Source organism: Myodes glareolus, chromosome 2 (genome assembly GCF_982192425.1).
Source record: "Myodes glareolus chromosome 2, mMyoGla1.1, whole genome shotgun sequence".
Classification (NCBI taxonomy): Eukaryota; Metazoa; Chordata; class Mammalia; order Rodentia; family Cricetidae; genus Myodes; species Myodes glareolus.
This window is the reverse complement of record NC_142027.1, coordinates 59,292,238-59,308,891: the sequence shown is the minus strand read 5'-3', so window position 1 is coordinate 59,308,891 and position 16,654 is coordinate 59,292,238. Positions and strand designations below refer to the sequence as shown.

The following is a 16,654-nucleotide window of genomic DNA, read 5'->3' as shown; positions in this document are numbered from 1 at the left end:
TAAATTGTTGGAAAGATAACCTCTTCAAAATCACCTGAGTGGCACCTTTTATTAAATTTTAATCTACTTGGAGGACTCCAGAGGATACAAAATTATATTTAGTCCCAAAGAATACTATAGGGAAAAAGATCCATTAAGAGCAGCCGTGTGGAGGGCTGGGAGATAGCTTAGTGGTTAAGAGCACTTCTTGTTCTTGCAAATAACCCCAGTTCAGTTCCATAGCACTCAGATGGAGGCTCACAAGTATTTGTAACTCCAGTCCTGAAAACCCAATGCCCTCTTCTAAGCTCAGAGGTTACCAGCCACACCCATGTCTAACATACATACATGCAGGCAAGAATTCTATCCACACAAAATAATGGAATAAAGAAATCTTCCAAAAATGAAAAGAACAGCCATGAAACTTGAGTGACTTCTTTATTTTCTAAATCACGAAAGTTGATATTGCTAACATATCAGATGCTTCTTAAAAGTAATGATTTGTTTTTTTATTGACAGTGCCACATGGTAAGAATAGAACTCAAGCCGGGCAGTGGTGGCACACACCTTTAATCCCAGTACTCAGGAGGCAGAGGCAGGTGGATCTCTGTGAGTTCGAGACCAACCTAGTCTACAGGCTCCAAAGCCACAGAGAAACCCTGTCTCGAAAAACAAAACAAAACAAAACAAAAGAATAGAACTCATATATTGTTTTGAATACTAGTGCCTCTTGTTTGGGGATGTGTGAAAGGCATGAACCTTTCACCCAACAGTGCAATGAGAAAGGTTTCTCCTAGAAATGATCTGCCGTAGTCCTACAGAGCACGAGGTGACTTCACTTTATTTTCTTTGATTAAATGAGATTTGGCAGTAGTGAAGACAGGGAACTGAAGAGCATCAGAGAGAATGGCCTGGAGTCTAGTATAGGGTTTTCTGCAGCACAGGGATTTTGAGGAACTCAAAACATCTGCAAGCTTTAAGCACGGGACCTAGGTTGTCCACCTTGACCACATTCCCTGAAAGCAAACACCAAGAATTTGTCAAAAAGCATCACTAGAGAACAATGTGGAGCACCTGGAGCTCACAAACAGTCAGAATGGAATTTGCTTAGATTGAGGAAAGGAAGAAAACAAAGTCAAAAACTTTAAAGGAGACTGCTCTAAGCCCACGGTGCTGTGTCCTCTATTTATAATGTTTGAAAAACATACAGGTAAGGAACTGAAGCTGGGAGGGAGACATAGGAGGGCTCAACAGGGAATAATACAAGCACATGGTGGCTTTTGATGTCTGGGGAGACCTGGTGGTAACAGTGAAGTACTGAAAACTGTTCACAGCCAAGCCCTTTCTTTGTTTCTTCTGTCCTCATGCGCAGAACAATAGTGCTGTTTTTCCCCTATCTGTGGACCAGTCAGTCATGGGACCACTTATCTAACCCTGTTCTATGATGTAAATTAAAGGAACACAGCCTACAAATATAAGTACCTGTGAATAGTAATCTGATATCCCTGTCAATCATATTTTGAGACTAGTTTACGATATTCCAGTTCCTCAGATTTGTGCTTATGGTTGAGAGATGTTAGGTACACAGGCATACAGAATCTTAAGACGGGAGAGCTATTCTGTGTATGGCATGTAGAATAGGCAGGGAGGGCCGGACTCCAGACTTGGTGGCAGCCACATCATACCTCAATGATACTTTATAACAGGAAGGAAACTCAAAGTATGAGGAAGGGTAATTGAATTTGGTGCACTTTATTATTCTAATGCAGTCTTGTTTTCATAGATAGACTGGAACATTGGTTTCAAGGCTTGAGCATCTTCTTAAGGGCGAAAGAATGGTTGTGCTTATCATCATGTTATTCTACATGATATTCTAACATGAAAATTATATTTTGCCCTTTTATCTTCGGCTCCTTGTTTCACAAAAGTGGGATTTGTTTCCCTTTCAAAAACAATTAAGCAAAATGTTGGTGGAGAAGCAGGACCCATAGATGCACAGGGATGCAGACCAGACCTTGCAACAAGAGCATATCCCAACGAACCTGAGTTACTCTTAAAACAGCAACTCTTCCTCTGCCAAATCTGGCAGAGCTGCTTCATAGGAGCCTTCAAAGTTGATTTTATCCTTTAAAATCCTGTGTCTCCTTGCTGACAACCTCTTGACTCTACTTACAAAGGCTCCCAAGTTTCCCTTCCTCTAATTTTCATACAATCGCAATTCACCCAAACATTCTAATGAAACCACTTTTCTGCAAGACGGAGCAGCTATTAACATTAGCATAAAGTAGAAAATATGTGGATTCCATCACTCATTTAGTAGCCATGCCTAAGAGTCTTGATATGCCAGGTCCTATGGAAATGCCAGAGGAACTCAAGGCATGGTCATCACACTCATGACATGTACTACTTTATAGCAAAGACAACCACTAAGAATGACATTGATGAGGTTGAGCAGATGCCTGAGTCAGTACATTGCCTACTGCATAATCAGGAGGACTTGAGTTCCAGTCACCTGCAACCAAATAAAAGCCATGTCTAGGTAGAAGTCTGCAATCCTAGAAATGGGGAGGAAATATCGAGTGGGGAGATGAGAGACCGCCAGATCTCTGGAGCTCACTGGCCCCCCTTGTAGGCAAATTGATGATTTTCGGGTTCATGATTAAAGACTATCTTTAAAAATAAAAATGGAGAAATATAGGAAGACATCTGACATTGACATCTAGCCTCTATATATACCTGCACATAAGTACATAACACCCATATGCACATGTACCCACATACCAACAAGTTATTACCACATCCATACATCATACATATTCCTTTAAAAGAATGGCACAGAGAATGATTGGCAAACTGTAATGAAACCATAAAAGAGAGACAAAAAGCACAAAAGAACTTCTGGTCTAAACTTAACTCTAAAGTTAGATATACATTGTATGAGTTACAACATTAGTACTAAATTACTCAACACTGAACAGCCCGATGAGCTCTCTCGCCTTTCGGGTTTAGTTATCAAGAGACTACAACAACAGTGTCTTATACAAAGCCTTTCTGCTTTGAAACAAGTTTGATTTAGTTCTCTTTACTCCTGCAAGTGCTTGCCTATGCTACAACTTAGTAGTTCAACAGGTAAGTACGGAGACCTGAAAGGGTAATAGATTTGTTACTAGGTTCTGACTTTATAAGCAATGCACTAAAGTGGAGTGCGTAGTACCTCTGACCTACTGTGCTGTCAAGTCATCATCGTGTATGGATCTTCCATTGGTGCCTAGAACATAGGAGCTCTATGACAGTATATGTTCAATTGAATTGAATTTTCTCCCTACAAATAATATTGTGTTTTATATTTAAAAAATCATTTTTCATCTGAAAGGCTCTACATCCTTAGACATGCTTATCCTGTGCATTTTTAAGATTATCTGTTGAAAGGGTACCTAATAATAGGTCTTATTCAAAATTTCAACTGCATGGAAAATGGAATAGCATTTCAAAAATAATTCAACTATTTGTCAATTTTCTCTGAGAAACATCTGCACTATCTCATAGTTTTCCCATTTATCACCTGCTGTCTAAATATATGTGATTTTCCACCGCAGTGCCTTATCAACTGCATTTTATGTTTACCTACTCATTCTTATTTCCTTCCTGAAGTGAGCTGATTTTTTTCTTAAGGTGATAAGTTCCACCAGAATTATTTACATGCACCCCAAACATCAAGTATGTTTACTAAAAATCAGTGCATATTCAGTTCAATCGTCCATGTGTTTGTCCAGGTTGGCATCAGTGCTAGCTTGTAAGGCTAAGCAGAATCTTCTACAGTTCAGTTGTCTTACACACGTAAGTCGGTTCTGATGTTCAAGTACGCTAGAAGAAAAATGATTTGCCTTTTTGTAGTTTTCAATTCAGGCAGGTTTTTTTTTTTTTCTGTCTCACAGACTTGGATTTATCCTTAAACCCAAGTGGGGAAGTGACCAAGCAGATCGGCGATGCCCTGCCTGTGTCGTGCACAATATCTGCCAGTAGGAATGCGACCGTGGTGTGGATGAAAGTGAGTCCAGATCTTTGCTGCTGCCCTGCTGCTTAGAATGAGTTCTTTTTAGCACCCTTTGTATTTTGCTTCACATTCTAGTGTGCATGTATATGCCTGGCTTGTATGCTCACATGTAGGTGCTATTTCACGCCTCTCCTCTCTAGTGTTTGTCAAACCACGGTAAATTGTAGAGGCACTCAGCTGCACTGTGGCATTGCTAATGGGTGGGTTGGAGCTTAGCTTGGTGTGTTGCTTTATGATTATATAATGAAGAGCGATCCACCATGCATGCGCACACACAAGCACATGCAATTATGTACTTTAAGGATGAACCTTTTATAGTACATTTTACCTGCCAATGTTTTGACATCCTGCCGGTAGCATCTCTGTGAAAAAAAAAAATGCAGCCCGTTCATTACTTTTCCCATCATTTATAATGAAATCCAGGCGGGTAAGTCAGAAAATTCACACGTGAGAGTAGAGGCTCAAGTTCTCACTTTCTGGAGCATGACTAGTGAGCTGCAGTCACACTATTCTTGCCTCCCCTTTGGTGTTGAGAAAACTTTTCAGTCTCTAAAAGCAGGTCCTTCTGAATGATGAGCTCTTTGATGCTAAGTGACCCTTTCACCTCTAGGCCTTAGGAAGCAACTAGAACTTTCTATGATCTTTCTTGGGATTTCCTCATGTAGTGAGCTCATATAGTCATATAACTCTAAAATAAAGACTGTGGCTTGGAGCCCAGTTTTCTACATTTGTCGAGTGGGAAAAGAGGGTGTATAATTGGTGCTTTGAGTCAAGCTTCTACATAAAGCAGAAGTCTATGTCCATGGTACCAGTTTGCAACTTTGGCTAGTGTTCTCCAACAGTCACAGTAAGCATGGACAAGGTTATAAGAAAATAAATATCCACATAATTTGAAACAGGGGTTAAGATTATCTTATAATAAGCATGCTGATGTGGAATTTTCCTCCGTATGCTGTGAATATTTTTTATTAATGTTAGTTAATTAATAAAGCGCTTTGGGGCAATGGCTTAGCAGAGAAAAGACAGGCAGGAAAGCAGAACAGAGATTGAGAGAGAGAGAGAATAGGTGAAGTCAGAGAAACGTCATGTTGCTGCCGAAAGTGAAGGACACGCCAGAACTAAACCCAGTAAGCCACAGCCTTATGGTGAAACACAAAATAATAAAAATGGCTTAATTTAAGATGTAAGAGCTAGCTAAGAGTACACTAGAGTCATTAGCCAGTGTTGTAACTAATATAGTTTCTGTGTGATTATTTGTGTCTAAGCAGTCAGAAAATGAAAGAGCAGTCTCCACCTACATCATGAAAGCATTTTCTTACTAGAACTTCTTGACAAAATATTATTGTATTGTAGTCTAAATTCTAGATTCTCTCTCTCTCTCTCTCTCTCTCTCTCTCTCTCTCTCTCTCTCCTACTCTCCTCTCTCTGAAAAAGTGTCTCACTCGCTGATCTAAACTTGCTGTGTAGACGCAGCCGGTCTCCGACTTCTGGGTGTTGGGATTAAAAGCATGCACCTCCACACCCAGGATTCTCTCATTCTTAGAACAGTTTCTTTCACTTTCTCTTGGGCACAATCTTTTCACCGTTTCTTCTTCTTTTGGATAGTTACACCACCACTCCTTATCGTCCTTATTTAATGTGTACTATTTATATTGCTTAATGGTCACAAAGCTAGATAACTTAAATTTAATTAAATTTTTTCATTTTAGAAATTAGAATAGTTGTCTCAAAAAAACAAAAAAAGGAAAAGTAAGAAGCATAAAAAGGTTTTGTTACTGAATTTTTCCATAATTTTTATCATTTTATAATGAAGCACCAGATATGTTGATAGCCATTCAGATCAGATAAGTCTTGAGCATTTATGCCTAGCACTGTTTAGATTCCATGAATGGCTTATGGAACAGTCCTAACAGTAAGGAGGGGCTGACATTTGAGACTTTTCTCAATATAAACCCATTGCACTACTCATATAGTTACATCCTTCAACCAATTAGATTAGGTAAGAATAAGACCCCATTTCCCCATATATATGGATTTATTAGGGTGTGTGGTGTGTGTGTGTGTGTGTGTGTGTGTGTGTGTGTGTGTGTGTTCACAATTGTGGGGCTGGAGAGATAGCTCAGTGATTAAGAACTCAATCCCTTCATTCCATGCATAAGGATTTTGTGGTAATCCCCAGCACCCACCAGATATTACTGTGTGTCTGAAACCCCAGCACTGGGGTTCAGAGACAAACTGATTCCTTGAGCTCCTGAGCCAGCCATCCCAGCCAACAACACAAGCTTCTGGTCCAGTGAAAGACCCCACCCCAAGTCAGTAAGATAGATGATACTAGAGGAGGAAAAGAGAGGACCTGCTTTGATCCCCATACACTCATACACAGGTGTAGTCATCCGCACATCCAGGTGCATGTACCACAGATTTCAACTGCATCTGTGCGCGTGCATGCATGCGCACACACACACATCATTCACAGTGACTAAAATTAAAAATAAATATAAACGAAAGCTGTGCCCTCTGAAGTAATGCACTCTGCCTTACAGGATAATATCAGGCTCCGATCGAGCCCGTCATTTTCTAGCCTTCATTACCAGGATGCTGGGAACTACGTCTGTGAAACGGCTCTTCAGGAGGTTGAAGGGCTGAAGAAAAGGGAATCGCTGACACTCATTGTAGAAGGTAATGAATTGAATCAGCCGCAATTTTTTTCTTTAAGAATTTGATATTTGGTCTCTTTTAATATTTCCATTGTAATGTCTCAATTGTGACAATGTTTTAGGAAAACCTCAAATCAAAATGACGAAGAAAACTGACCCCAGTGGACTGTCTAAAACCATAATTTGCCATGTGGAAGGGTTTCCGAAACCAGCTATCCAGTGGACCATTACTGGCAGTGGAAGCGTCATAAACCAAGCAAGTATTTTTCTTCTTCAGTGCTGCTCCTGGTCCCAAACTGAGTTTCATTTCGGTAACTGAAATGTAGGCTAGTTTGGTTACAATATGAAATATGCAACACATGCTCAGAGCAAGTGCTTGCTGACATATTAATCTTCTCTGAAGGAGAACGTGCATCAAAGAACACATTTAAATCTCAGGTCCAGGGATTTAATCCCCAAACCACTATGTTGTGGTATCTGCTTTTAAAAGAATTAAAATTGGATGCTTCTCCATGGTCATTAATTCCTGAGGAACGGATAATTAAATCATTAAGGTATATACTTTTCTGCGCCATAAAATGTGCAAGTAGCCGCCTTTACTTTGCCTGTTTACACATGTTTAAAGGATATAGTTTATTGAATCTGGACTCCAGGGGTAGTGACCCACATAGTCACTGCTTGGAAATACATGGTCCAGTTTGCTGATTAGAGAGGGCTGGGACCAGAACAAGAATAGCCAAATGTAACATCTGGGTTGTACACGATGTTAATCTATATGTAATATCTATAGCCTTTGTAAGATACTCCATCAGCCACAAAGATTTTCAACTTACAAATGCTGTGAATATTTTCTTCTTAATACAAAGTCAGACACAGAAAGAGAGAGACAATACGACAGAGAGAACAAACCAGCCTGTTAAAGGGTACAAAGCTTTAATCCCATTAATTAATCTCTTTGAGTGCTACTACAACGTTAGTTAAGTTTTCTCTGTAGCAGTTCTCATGTGTGCTTAGATCATTAGAGCCGGTTAAAGAGCCGCAGGACATGGACTCTCCACTTAAGGTTTCAGCAGACACATATAAAGCAAAAAGATGCAAATGAATTTTAAGCTGAAAACGCCACATTCCCCTGTGGAGAAGCGAGTCACTGGTTCAGCTCATATAATATCATTTGCTAAGCATGGTGTATCTGGGCTCTTGTCTGTGAGTCATGCAGATACATTTGCATATCCTCAAGAGCAGAGAGCCTTCAGAGTGGTCATGCTTGAAGCCAATGGCTCCTGACTAGATTAAACACATTTTGAGACACGCAAGTAAAAAGTTCATTCCTGGGAGGGCAGGGAGGCAAGGAGACCATCAAGTCTGAGAAGATGCATGCTTCTCTATTCGGAATAAAGACCCGAATTTCTGACAATGTGAAGAAGTACTTTATAGAATCGGATGCTAAAAGTAACATGCTCAGAGAATATAAATGTTTCCTCCCTGCTCTACTCTTTTTCTCTCTTGTTCAGTTAAGTGCTATTGAAAAAGAACCTGTAGGTACTGATAATGCTGATATGGAAAGTAGACAGAAGAAAAGGAAGCACACATAAATCTGATGCATAAATGAATATAATAATGTAAAAGGCCATGCTAGAGGGAAGTGAGTAAATTTTTTAGAGACTAAAGTAGCAAGCACAAAGACTTGGGGAGAACAGCACGTGCATGTACCACAAGGAAAGAAACAATCATGCCATTTTTCATTGTCACAGAGATGGACTTGCGTCTGGCTTCAGGGACAATGTGGGATTTTTCTTGTTCCGGGTCTGAGATGATCCATCCATAATATTGAATTTGGTTCCCCCTCCAAAGCATGATGAACCTACCAGTGTACAACCAGGAGGTCGCTCCCAGGAAACAGAGGCTATTGCATACATAGCCTCAAGACAGTTACAGTATAGTTAAGAATCAAACCAAGGGAGGAAAATATAGACCACAATTCAAGTTAGTGACCAAGAAAAGATTGAATGCAGGCTGACTTGACTTGTGCTGTATTTGTGTCTAATCCCAAGAATGAACAACATATATTCTTTATTTTTTTTAATTTTCAAATCCTCTTTTTAAAGATCTTTTGTTAGACAATATGTATACTTTTTTATTTTTACCAATTTTTGTTGAAAATAAATTTTCACACAATATATTCTAAATACAGTTCTACAGTTTCCCCTCCCCCAACCCTTCCTCGATTCTCCCCATCTCCACTTCCACCAAATCTATACCCTTTCCTTTTATCGCTCATTAAAAAGCAAGCAGACATTTTAAAATAACAGTAAAATAAATTAAGATAAGATAAAATAAAACAAACTGTAACATGACCAAACAAATAAAATAAAAAAATAAGAAATACATAAATGCAGAGGCATAAGTTCTCTTTACAGTGATCTCATGAGCACGGCATCAGCAACCATAATATGTACCTCCAAAACAATATAGCCTGTAAAGTTTTTTAAAAGAACCTCCAAAAAACGGGGTACAGACCTAAACAGAGAATTCTCAAAAGATGAAACACAAATGGCCAAGAAACACTATTACTGCATTGTTTCTTACATTTGAAGGTCACACATCCAGAGATGGCCCCATCTGTGTCTCAGGACAATCAAATAATGCATTTTAAATAATCTTTAAGTCACCCCTAAAGGATCTACTTTTTTTTTATTGAGCACAGGGAAGTTTTGAGAGAAACTGTGGTTTTATTTACCCATGAACAAATATTATATTCCTTGAGCTTTTATATAAGATTTAAGGTAAGAGAATAGATACCCGTTTTGCAAAGAATTAAGATAATAGAATAGATGTTAACAGCAAAAAAATAAAAAAATAAAAAGTCCATTGACCGTATCCACAAATAATTAAATGCTAATATTCCCTGAAGGGAAGCTGGTGATTATAATGACTAATAACAGGCTTTGAAACAAGTACCGTGGGAAAAGCTTAACTGACACTGGGCTTCTATCAAAAAAGAAAAGTTTGATGGATGTGTTAAAATTCCAAGAGAATCATAGACAGAAAGATCCCATTATTGCTTTACTAATCTCTTTTCTGCCCACCATAACCATAAAGCAGTAGGGGACCTGGATGGTCCTTACCTGTAGTTTCCCCAGACCCTTAAGCACAGACAGTAGGACATCATGCCTGCCGCGTGTCATCTACCACTGTTCTGTCCCAGACTTGTAAAATGTTTTTCCGTTTCTAAACTCATCTTCCTTCTTCTTCCAGACAGAGGAGTCTCCTTATATCAATGGCAGGTATTATAGTAAAATTATCATTTCCCCCGAGGAGAATGTTACACTAACTTGCACAGCAGAAAACCAACTGGAGAGAACAGTAAACTCCCTGAATGTCTCTGCGAGTGAGTATTTCATTTTTGGCACTAAAACCGTAAGAAAATTTGAAGTTAATCTTCATTAGCTTTACATCTTCAGTCCCATCTCCCTGTACTGCATCATGGTAAGTCTCATGCATTTGTTTTGCATTTGATATCATCGTCATAAGGTTACTTTTCTTTTTCCTGGTTTCCATTCTGCTATCCTTGTTTTCACAGTTTAAGTTACTTCATATATTAGGACTCAGACCCTTTCCCCTAACACAGGAATCCTCCCGAACGCAAAGGAGAATAAGAAATAGGCGGCTTGTATTTAATCCATGCTGTGGATACAAAGCCAGATAGTTCAATGATTATCTTAAGGACTTTTAAAAATTACACATTTGATAAATTTTTAATTCTGCGATTAGTTGGCAATACATTTTATTGTATTTTTATCCCACCCTTACCTTATATAGAAATGCCATAAATATAACCAATTAACAAATTAGTGCAGTAAAAAATGATGTGAGAATTAATGAACTCGGCTTGGAAAAGTTTCCCTTCTCTCATCAGTTCTGAATCACAATGGAAATAAATGAAATTATCTTAGGTAAAATTGCAGAATCTGTCAGTATTGAAATCTTAGTATATATATTTTTGAGGAAGAAAAACATTTTGAAAAATATGATTTATTGGGAAATTAGAAGCCATTTTCATTTCTATTACTATTCCTGTTGCTGTTACCATGGCAACCTCAAATCAGTACTGGCGTAGAGTAAAGTTCACTTTTAGACAGGATGTTAGCTGACCTGCTGCCAAATGTTTATTTCTTGATCAGTTGGAATCCTTTCATTAGTATGTTATGAATATAATAAATAGGAATTTGTAGGACAAAACAATTTTAAAAGATAATGGTCCCTAACAGATGGACTAGAATATAAAGGCCCAGTGGATTAGCTGGAGAGTAAAACTAAACAAAATTAAAATATAGTCATTGACTTCTCACAATGCAATTCTGTGAGTATTGATTTGTACTATCTAGAGAGAACCTATCCTTCTGCACTTTTTAACTAAAAAGATATTGTTAGCACTAATGTGTTGAAAGAGATACTTTAGCTTTTTCTCAGTATTTGAAACAATCATTTCAAACTTTGTACTCCCTGAGTACTTAAGATGAGGAATCTAAGACCCTGAATTGTCTCTAACATCATAGGGAGTTCTGAAGCAGACTCATGCACTCTGAAGAATATTTATGTAATTTAATGATAATCCACAAGAGCACTGAGTTTTAACTGTACTAAGATCATAGCACAATCAAGAACTTGCAAATCTAGCAAAGATCAGATAGGGTAGGGTGCTGTGTAATGTCTTGAGCACTCCAGTTATAACCTCCACCCCAACTCCTTCTTTGAGAATGTAATTAATAGTAGTGTCCTTGATCCTAGAAAATGAAGATGAATTCTGCTAAGCAGGGGCAGAAAAAGTTGAGCAGAGTTGGGAGACACGACATGTAGACTTCATAGGGGCCCACTTGTTTCTCCTAAAAAGATGTTCTAGTAGACAATAGGAAATTAATATACATTTTAGATAAATACCCTAACTTGTTGGTTGTAAATTTTCTCAAATAGATTCAAACATTTGCATTTTTAACTACTTTCCTTAAAACAAGATTAATTCCCTTGTAGGAAAGTTCTTGCTCTATCAAGTATGATTTTCCTTTTCTTTACCTTTAGTTCTAGAATAGCTGTTTTATCTAAGTATTATTACATCATACTATAATGGTAAGGGTGGCTTTCATTTATCAACAAATTTTGTTTTTAATTTCATATTAACATTTTTCATTTCAGTAAGTATTCCAGAACACGATGAGGCAGACGATATAAGTGGTAGGTACTATACTGCAGACTCGACTCTCCTTCCTTGACTATCAGCTCAAGACCTATGAAGTGTCCCTGTATGAGTGATTTTCTTAGCTGTCCAAATTTGACTTGAATTACAATCTCCAATGAGACAAGATAGCCAAAGTTCTAAGCTTTTCACCCTTTAAAATCACAAGCTTGCATGTAAATCATGATAGTAAGCCTTAGTCATCATTAATAAGTTAGAACAACACCAACTTCATTTCAAACTCTTTAGCACTGGCTGTAATTGCACGGACTTTTCTTCTTTCTTATAGATGAAAACAGAGAAAAGGTGAATGACCAGGCTAAACTAATTGTGGGAATTGTAGTTGGTCTCCTACTCGCTGCACTCGTGGCTGGTGTTGTCTACTGGCTCTACATGAAGAAATCCAAGTAAGTTGCCCAAAACGGTCCTTGCTCTTCACCACCTCCGACTTGGATAACTCCAACGTGCTGATTGTGCTTACCCCTGCTGTGGTCATAATTTCTATAATAATACAGACACAGCATCAAATTTGGCATATCATGTTTTGTTTCACTTTGCAGTGACTATAGGACTAACATCAGGGGTGTGGCCTGAGATGTGCTTGTGTCTCCTAATCTTTCTCAGTCGGCATTTTGAATGCCGTTACTTTTGCTAGTGTCATTGCTTTCTGCATGGGTAGATTTGTTTCTTAAGCACACACTGCCTAAATGAAAGACATCTTAAACTTTTTGTTTGAAGTTGATGGAGATTAGTTAAAACGAAGTTACATATTTTCAGGGACTGTGAATGACTGTGAATGTCTGATCTGACCAGATAGAAAACTCCACTGAAGTGACGTTGTCTCCCTCTATTCTAATTGAATAACTTTATTCCGTGTAAGGACCTAATTAAGATGTGGAAACATCATTACGTTGACCTTAATGAAAACACTGATTAGACAAAATACTACAAATGCATTTAAGACACTTTAGATAAGTTTAAATTCAAAAATGATTGAAATCATAAGGTACACCATCCAAGACAGACCTTAAAAATCTTCTGACGGTGATTTTACCGAATATCTGGTTAAGCTGATGAAGATGATCAGTAAGTACAAGTCACCCTCTCCATATTAGTCAAGATTCAGATGCACATAATTTCTATAAGATCGACACATCCTCCACATCAGGCTGATGGCACTCTGTATGAGTTCACAGTGTCTACATTGCCAGCACAAGGGGACATGGAGTCCCATATTTTGCATGTTTTGAAAGGCTTTAAAATAATATCTTATAAGCGATAACTTTTTATGACAGAATATCTATACCTGGTACCAACCTGTAACATAATTTTAGGCTTTTACTATGTCGGAGTTAATCCCTCTAAAAATTCAAAAACTCTGTTTTATGAAGGGAGAGATTTAAAAGATAAAGTGAGCTCAAACCTATAATCTTAATCTCATCCTACAAACATGTCCATTCCGATCTGAGTGGAGTTTCCTGGCAGGGAGGCACAGCTGGAAAATGTGAAAGTAGCCAAGCATGATGACCATACATTGGCGGTTCACACTGCATCTGTAAAGCAGACACCATTGTTATTCATATTTTACCTGTGAAAGAGGCTTTCTTGTGATGACTAATTATAGTGGACAGAATTATTTGTTGTACAAGAATGATAAGGCCTTACCATATCGCATGATGCTTTGTATCCATTGTCCATATGAAATGTTCTGTTGTGTTTCTGACTGATATGAATGATGTCCATTCCCATATGGAGGCATCATCACTCCTCTTTATACAGTTAAATAAATTTCAAGCTCTAAGAGAACTCTTACCATTTTAGTCATGTTAATGGCCAGTGTCTCATCAGTCATCAAATGTCCTCTGAATAGAAGTGTGTCTGTGTGTTACGTGAACTGTTACATATAGCAACAAAAAAACTCAAATCACAGATAAATAAATGCTGGACATTTTGTTTAACAATGTGATTAGGTTAAACCTCAGACATTCACTTTAAAGTCTGTCATTAAATTAAAGGCCAGACCTAACATGTGACTGCTACTTATTTGAGAGATGTGTCAAATTTGATAGACTTCATACTATTGGTAATCAATGTAATAAACTGCAGCTCTAATCATTTAAAGATAGCAGAATGTTAGGAAAAAATGTGTGGGATGCTTCAGATTTCTAAGTGCCCTTAATCCTTTCCTGAACCTCTAGAATAAACTGACTTTTGTGCACTATGAGTGAGTGTTTAACCCCTTAAGCCACTGACAGAAGAAATGCAGGCTCATCATTTCCAGTTCAGAATCCCCAAGACCAATTTCTGCAATGCAGTTAGCAAAGCAAGGAAGTGTTAGCAACACTGGAGAGATGTTCTTTGAATTAGTTATGGTAGACATCATTGGGAAAATAAGAGAATCAGTTTTTTTTTTTATTTCAAAGTAGAATTGAAGAGTATATTCATTTGTATATTTAGTGTTTTCTCATATTCCATATAAATTCATATATAGCTTGCTACTTCATCAGTACTGCTTTTAAATTGAGATTCCAGATGTGACTTTACCTTTGTGAATTTTTCATCCTCCTATTGGGGAAGGAACATGCCACAAATTCAGAGATGGCATATCCATCCCTCCATTTGTATTAAAGATGGGGCTATCCAAGTTTGGATCTCCTTTTCTTTTCATTTCCTGATTTTTTTTCGCACTTAAAATTTGGCGAGCATCCAGAAGAGAAAAACAAAAAGAAAATGTCACATTATCCCCTCAAACCATAAATAAGAAACTAAAAGGGAACTAGCATAAAGAGGAAATATTGGCGTATCTAGTTAATTACAATGTCACTGGTCACTAAGTGCAGACCCAGGACTTTCTGTGTTGTGCTATTGTTTTGATCTGAAAGTCCTCAGAGGAAAGGGCTCACGTCAAAATAGAGCATTTATATTTTGAAAAGATCGCAGTTTGCTTCCTGTGGAAAAAATATAACTACCTGGCCCTGTCATGGTTAACCTTGGATCTTTGTGTATGTAGGAGAAATTGAAGTTATTAATATCTCACAGAGTCAATTCTTGCACCTGTAGCATGTAAGACATATGTGCCTCTTAGTATTAGGATGAGTGCAAACATAAATTAAAGGCTCAAAAAAGCAATCATTGTTTTTGTTATCCTTTCCAAGGTAAAGGGAAAATGTCCCTCTTCTTCCCATGATCCTGCTTGTTTTCTTTATCAGTATTAGGGATGCTTACTGATACAGAGCCAAGCTGCAGACTGCAACGGGAACTTCTTTTTATGGAGTCAGGGTTTTTTCTTGTTTGTTTGTTGGGTTTTCTTGTTGTTTTTGTTTTATTTTTTTGGATTTTTTTGTTGTTTTTTTTTTACAATTAAGGGATTGTATTTGAGACTTTGAGAAGGTAGTTTCTAACATAAAAAAAAACATCAAATTAGAGGAGAGAGTCCCGATTACACAGGACAAATTCAGCAAGGAGATTGAAACACTGAAGACTTTGGGAATTAAAGTCTTCCCAAAAGACTTTGGGAATTAAAGAAACAATCAGATATTTTATCAGAGCACATTTACTGGAATAGCTTATGACTACTAGTCCTAGGTAGTCCCCAGTGACTGATAGCATGCTGCAGATGCTCAGAGTCCAGGAGCTGCTCCATCCACAAAGCTGGATGCTACAGTAATGGTGATGAGCTCAGTAATCTTCAGTTCATATCTGAAGGACAAAGAAGCAGATATTGATGCAATTGAAGGATGCAACACAGTATTGGAACACATGCATTCACCAGCAAGAAGCAAAAGTCACCAGGCAGACAAGTAATACCCATCTTTATAGCACCTCTTTCTGTGGGGGCCACCCACCCGAAGGAGCTGCCCAGCCCAAGGGAGCGTCTTCTCTCCTTGACAACCATCTTTCCTGAAATTGCCTCAGCAGACCCACCAGAAACATGCCTCTTGACTTCTGATCCATCAAGTTAGTAACTAAGATGAACCATCAACATACAAGGTTGTGGATTTTTTTTTCATGAACGGATGTTGAATTCTGTCATCTCTCAATATGACTTATATGATTTTCTTCTTGAGTTTGGATTGCATTAATTAGTTTTTAAATGCTGAGTCAGCCGGGCACAACCTGGAATAAATCCCATCTGATCATGGTGTTTGTTTTATGTACATTTTGGACTTGATTTGTTACTTGTATTTAAATTTAGGAATTCTGTTCCTGAGAGAAACTGCCCTGTCATTTTCTGGTAGAGTCTTTGTCCAGTTTTGTTATCAGGGTCCTGATGACCTAGCATGATACATTAGGAAATAGTCCCTCTCTCTTTAACTTTACAAAATTACTATGGAGGATCAATATAACTTTTTCCTCGCATGTTGGTAGAATTTATCATTAAATATGTCAGCCTAATGCTTTCTGTTTTGAAGGGTCATTACTTGCTGAGTCCTCATTTTAAGAGCTACAGAGTTCCTCTCAAGAATGAAATCTTGCTTGGTACCAGGAATTTAGCCAGTTACATGGGGCTAGTGAAGTCATGGATCTTAGGAAAACCTACAGCTGCCACTTCACCAAACCAATGCAATCCCTACTACATTTTAAGTATTTGTCCTTTTTATCATCATTATTATTATTTTATCTTTATTTTAATCTTTCAGTCTTCTGCTTACTATGCAGTCTGCATACTAACTGTTAGCTAAGATACAAAGGCTAGTTCCTGATTACTTTTTTAACAGAGGACATGTGCATTCC

The 16,654-nt window shown here is 37.9% G+C and overlaps 1 protein-coding gene across 4 annotated transcripts in view; it reads left to right on the top strand.

Moving 5' to 3' along the window:
• Positions 1-16,654, top strand: part of Alcam (activated leukocyte cell adhesion molecule) — a 193,066-nt gene that overhangs the window by 164,394 nt on the left and 12,018 nt on the right. Inside the window, exons 9-14 of one of the 4 annotated variants that reach the window (XM_085685536.2) lie at positions 3,915-4,027; positions 6,577-6,712; positions 6,813-6,950; positions 9,950-10,078; positions 11,881-11,919; positions 12,210-12,327. In XM_085685536.2, coding sequence (XP_085541662.1) covers positions 3,915-4,027; positions 6,577-6,712; positions 6,813-6,950; positions 9,950-10,078; positions 11,881-11,919; positions 12,210-12,327 — 673 coding nt within the window. Of the gene's footprint in view, positions 1-3,914; positions 4,028-6,576; positions 6,713-6,812; positions 6,951-9,945; positions 10,079-11,880; positions 11,920-12,209; positions 12,328-16,654 lie in introns of all 4 variants that reach the window. The other 3 variants (XM_087900749.1, XM_085685538.2, XM_087900753.1) reach the window with 3 other exon arrangements.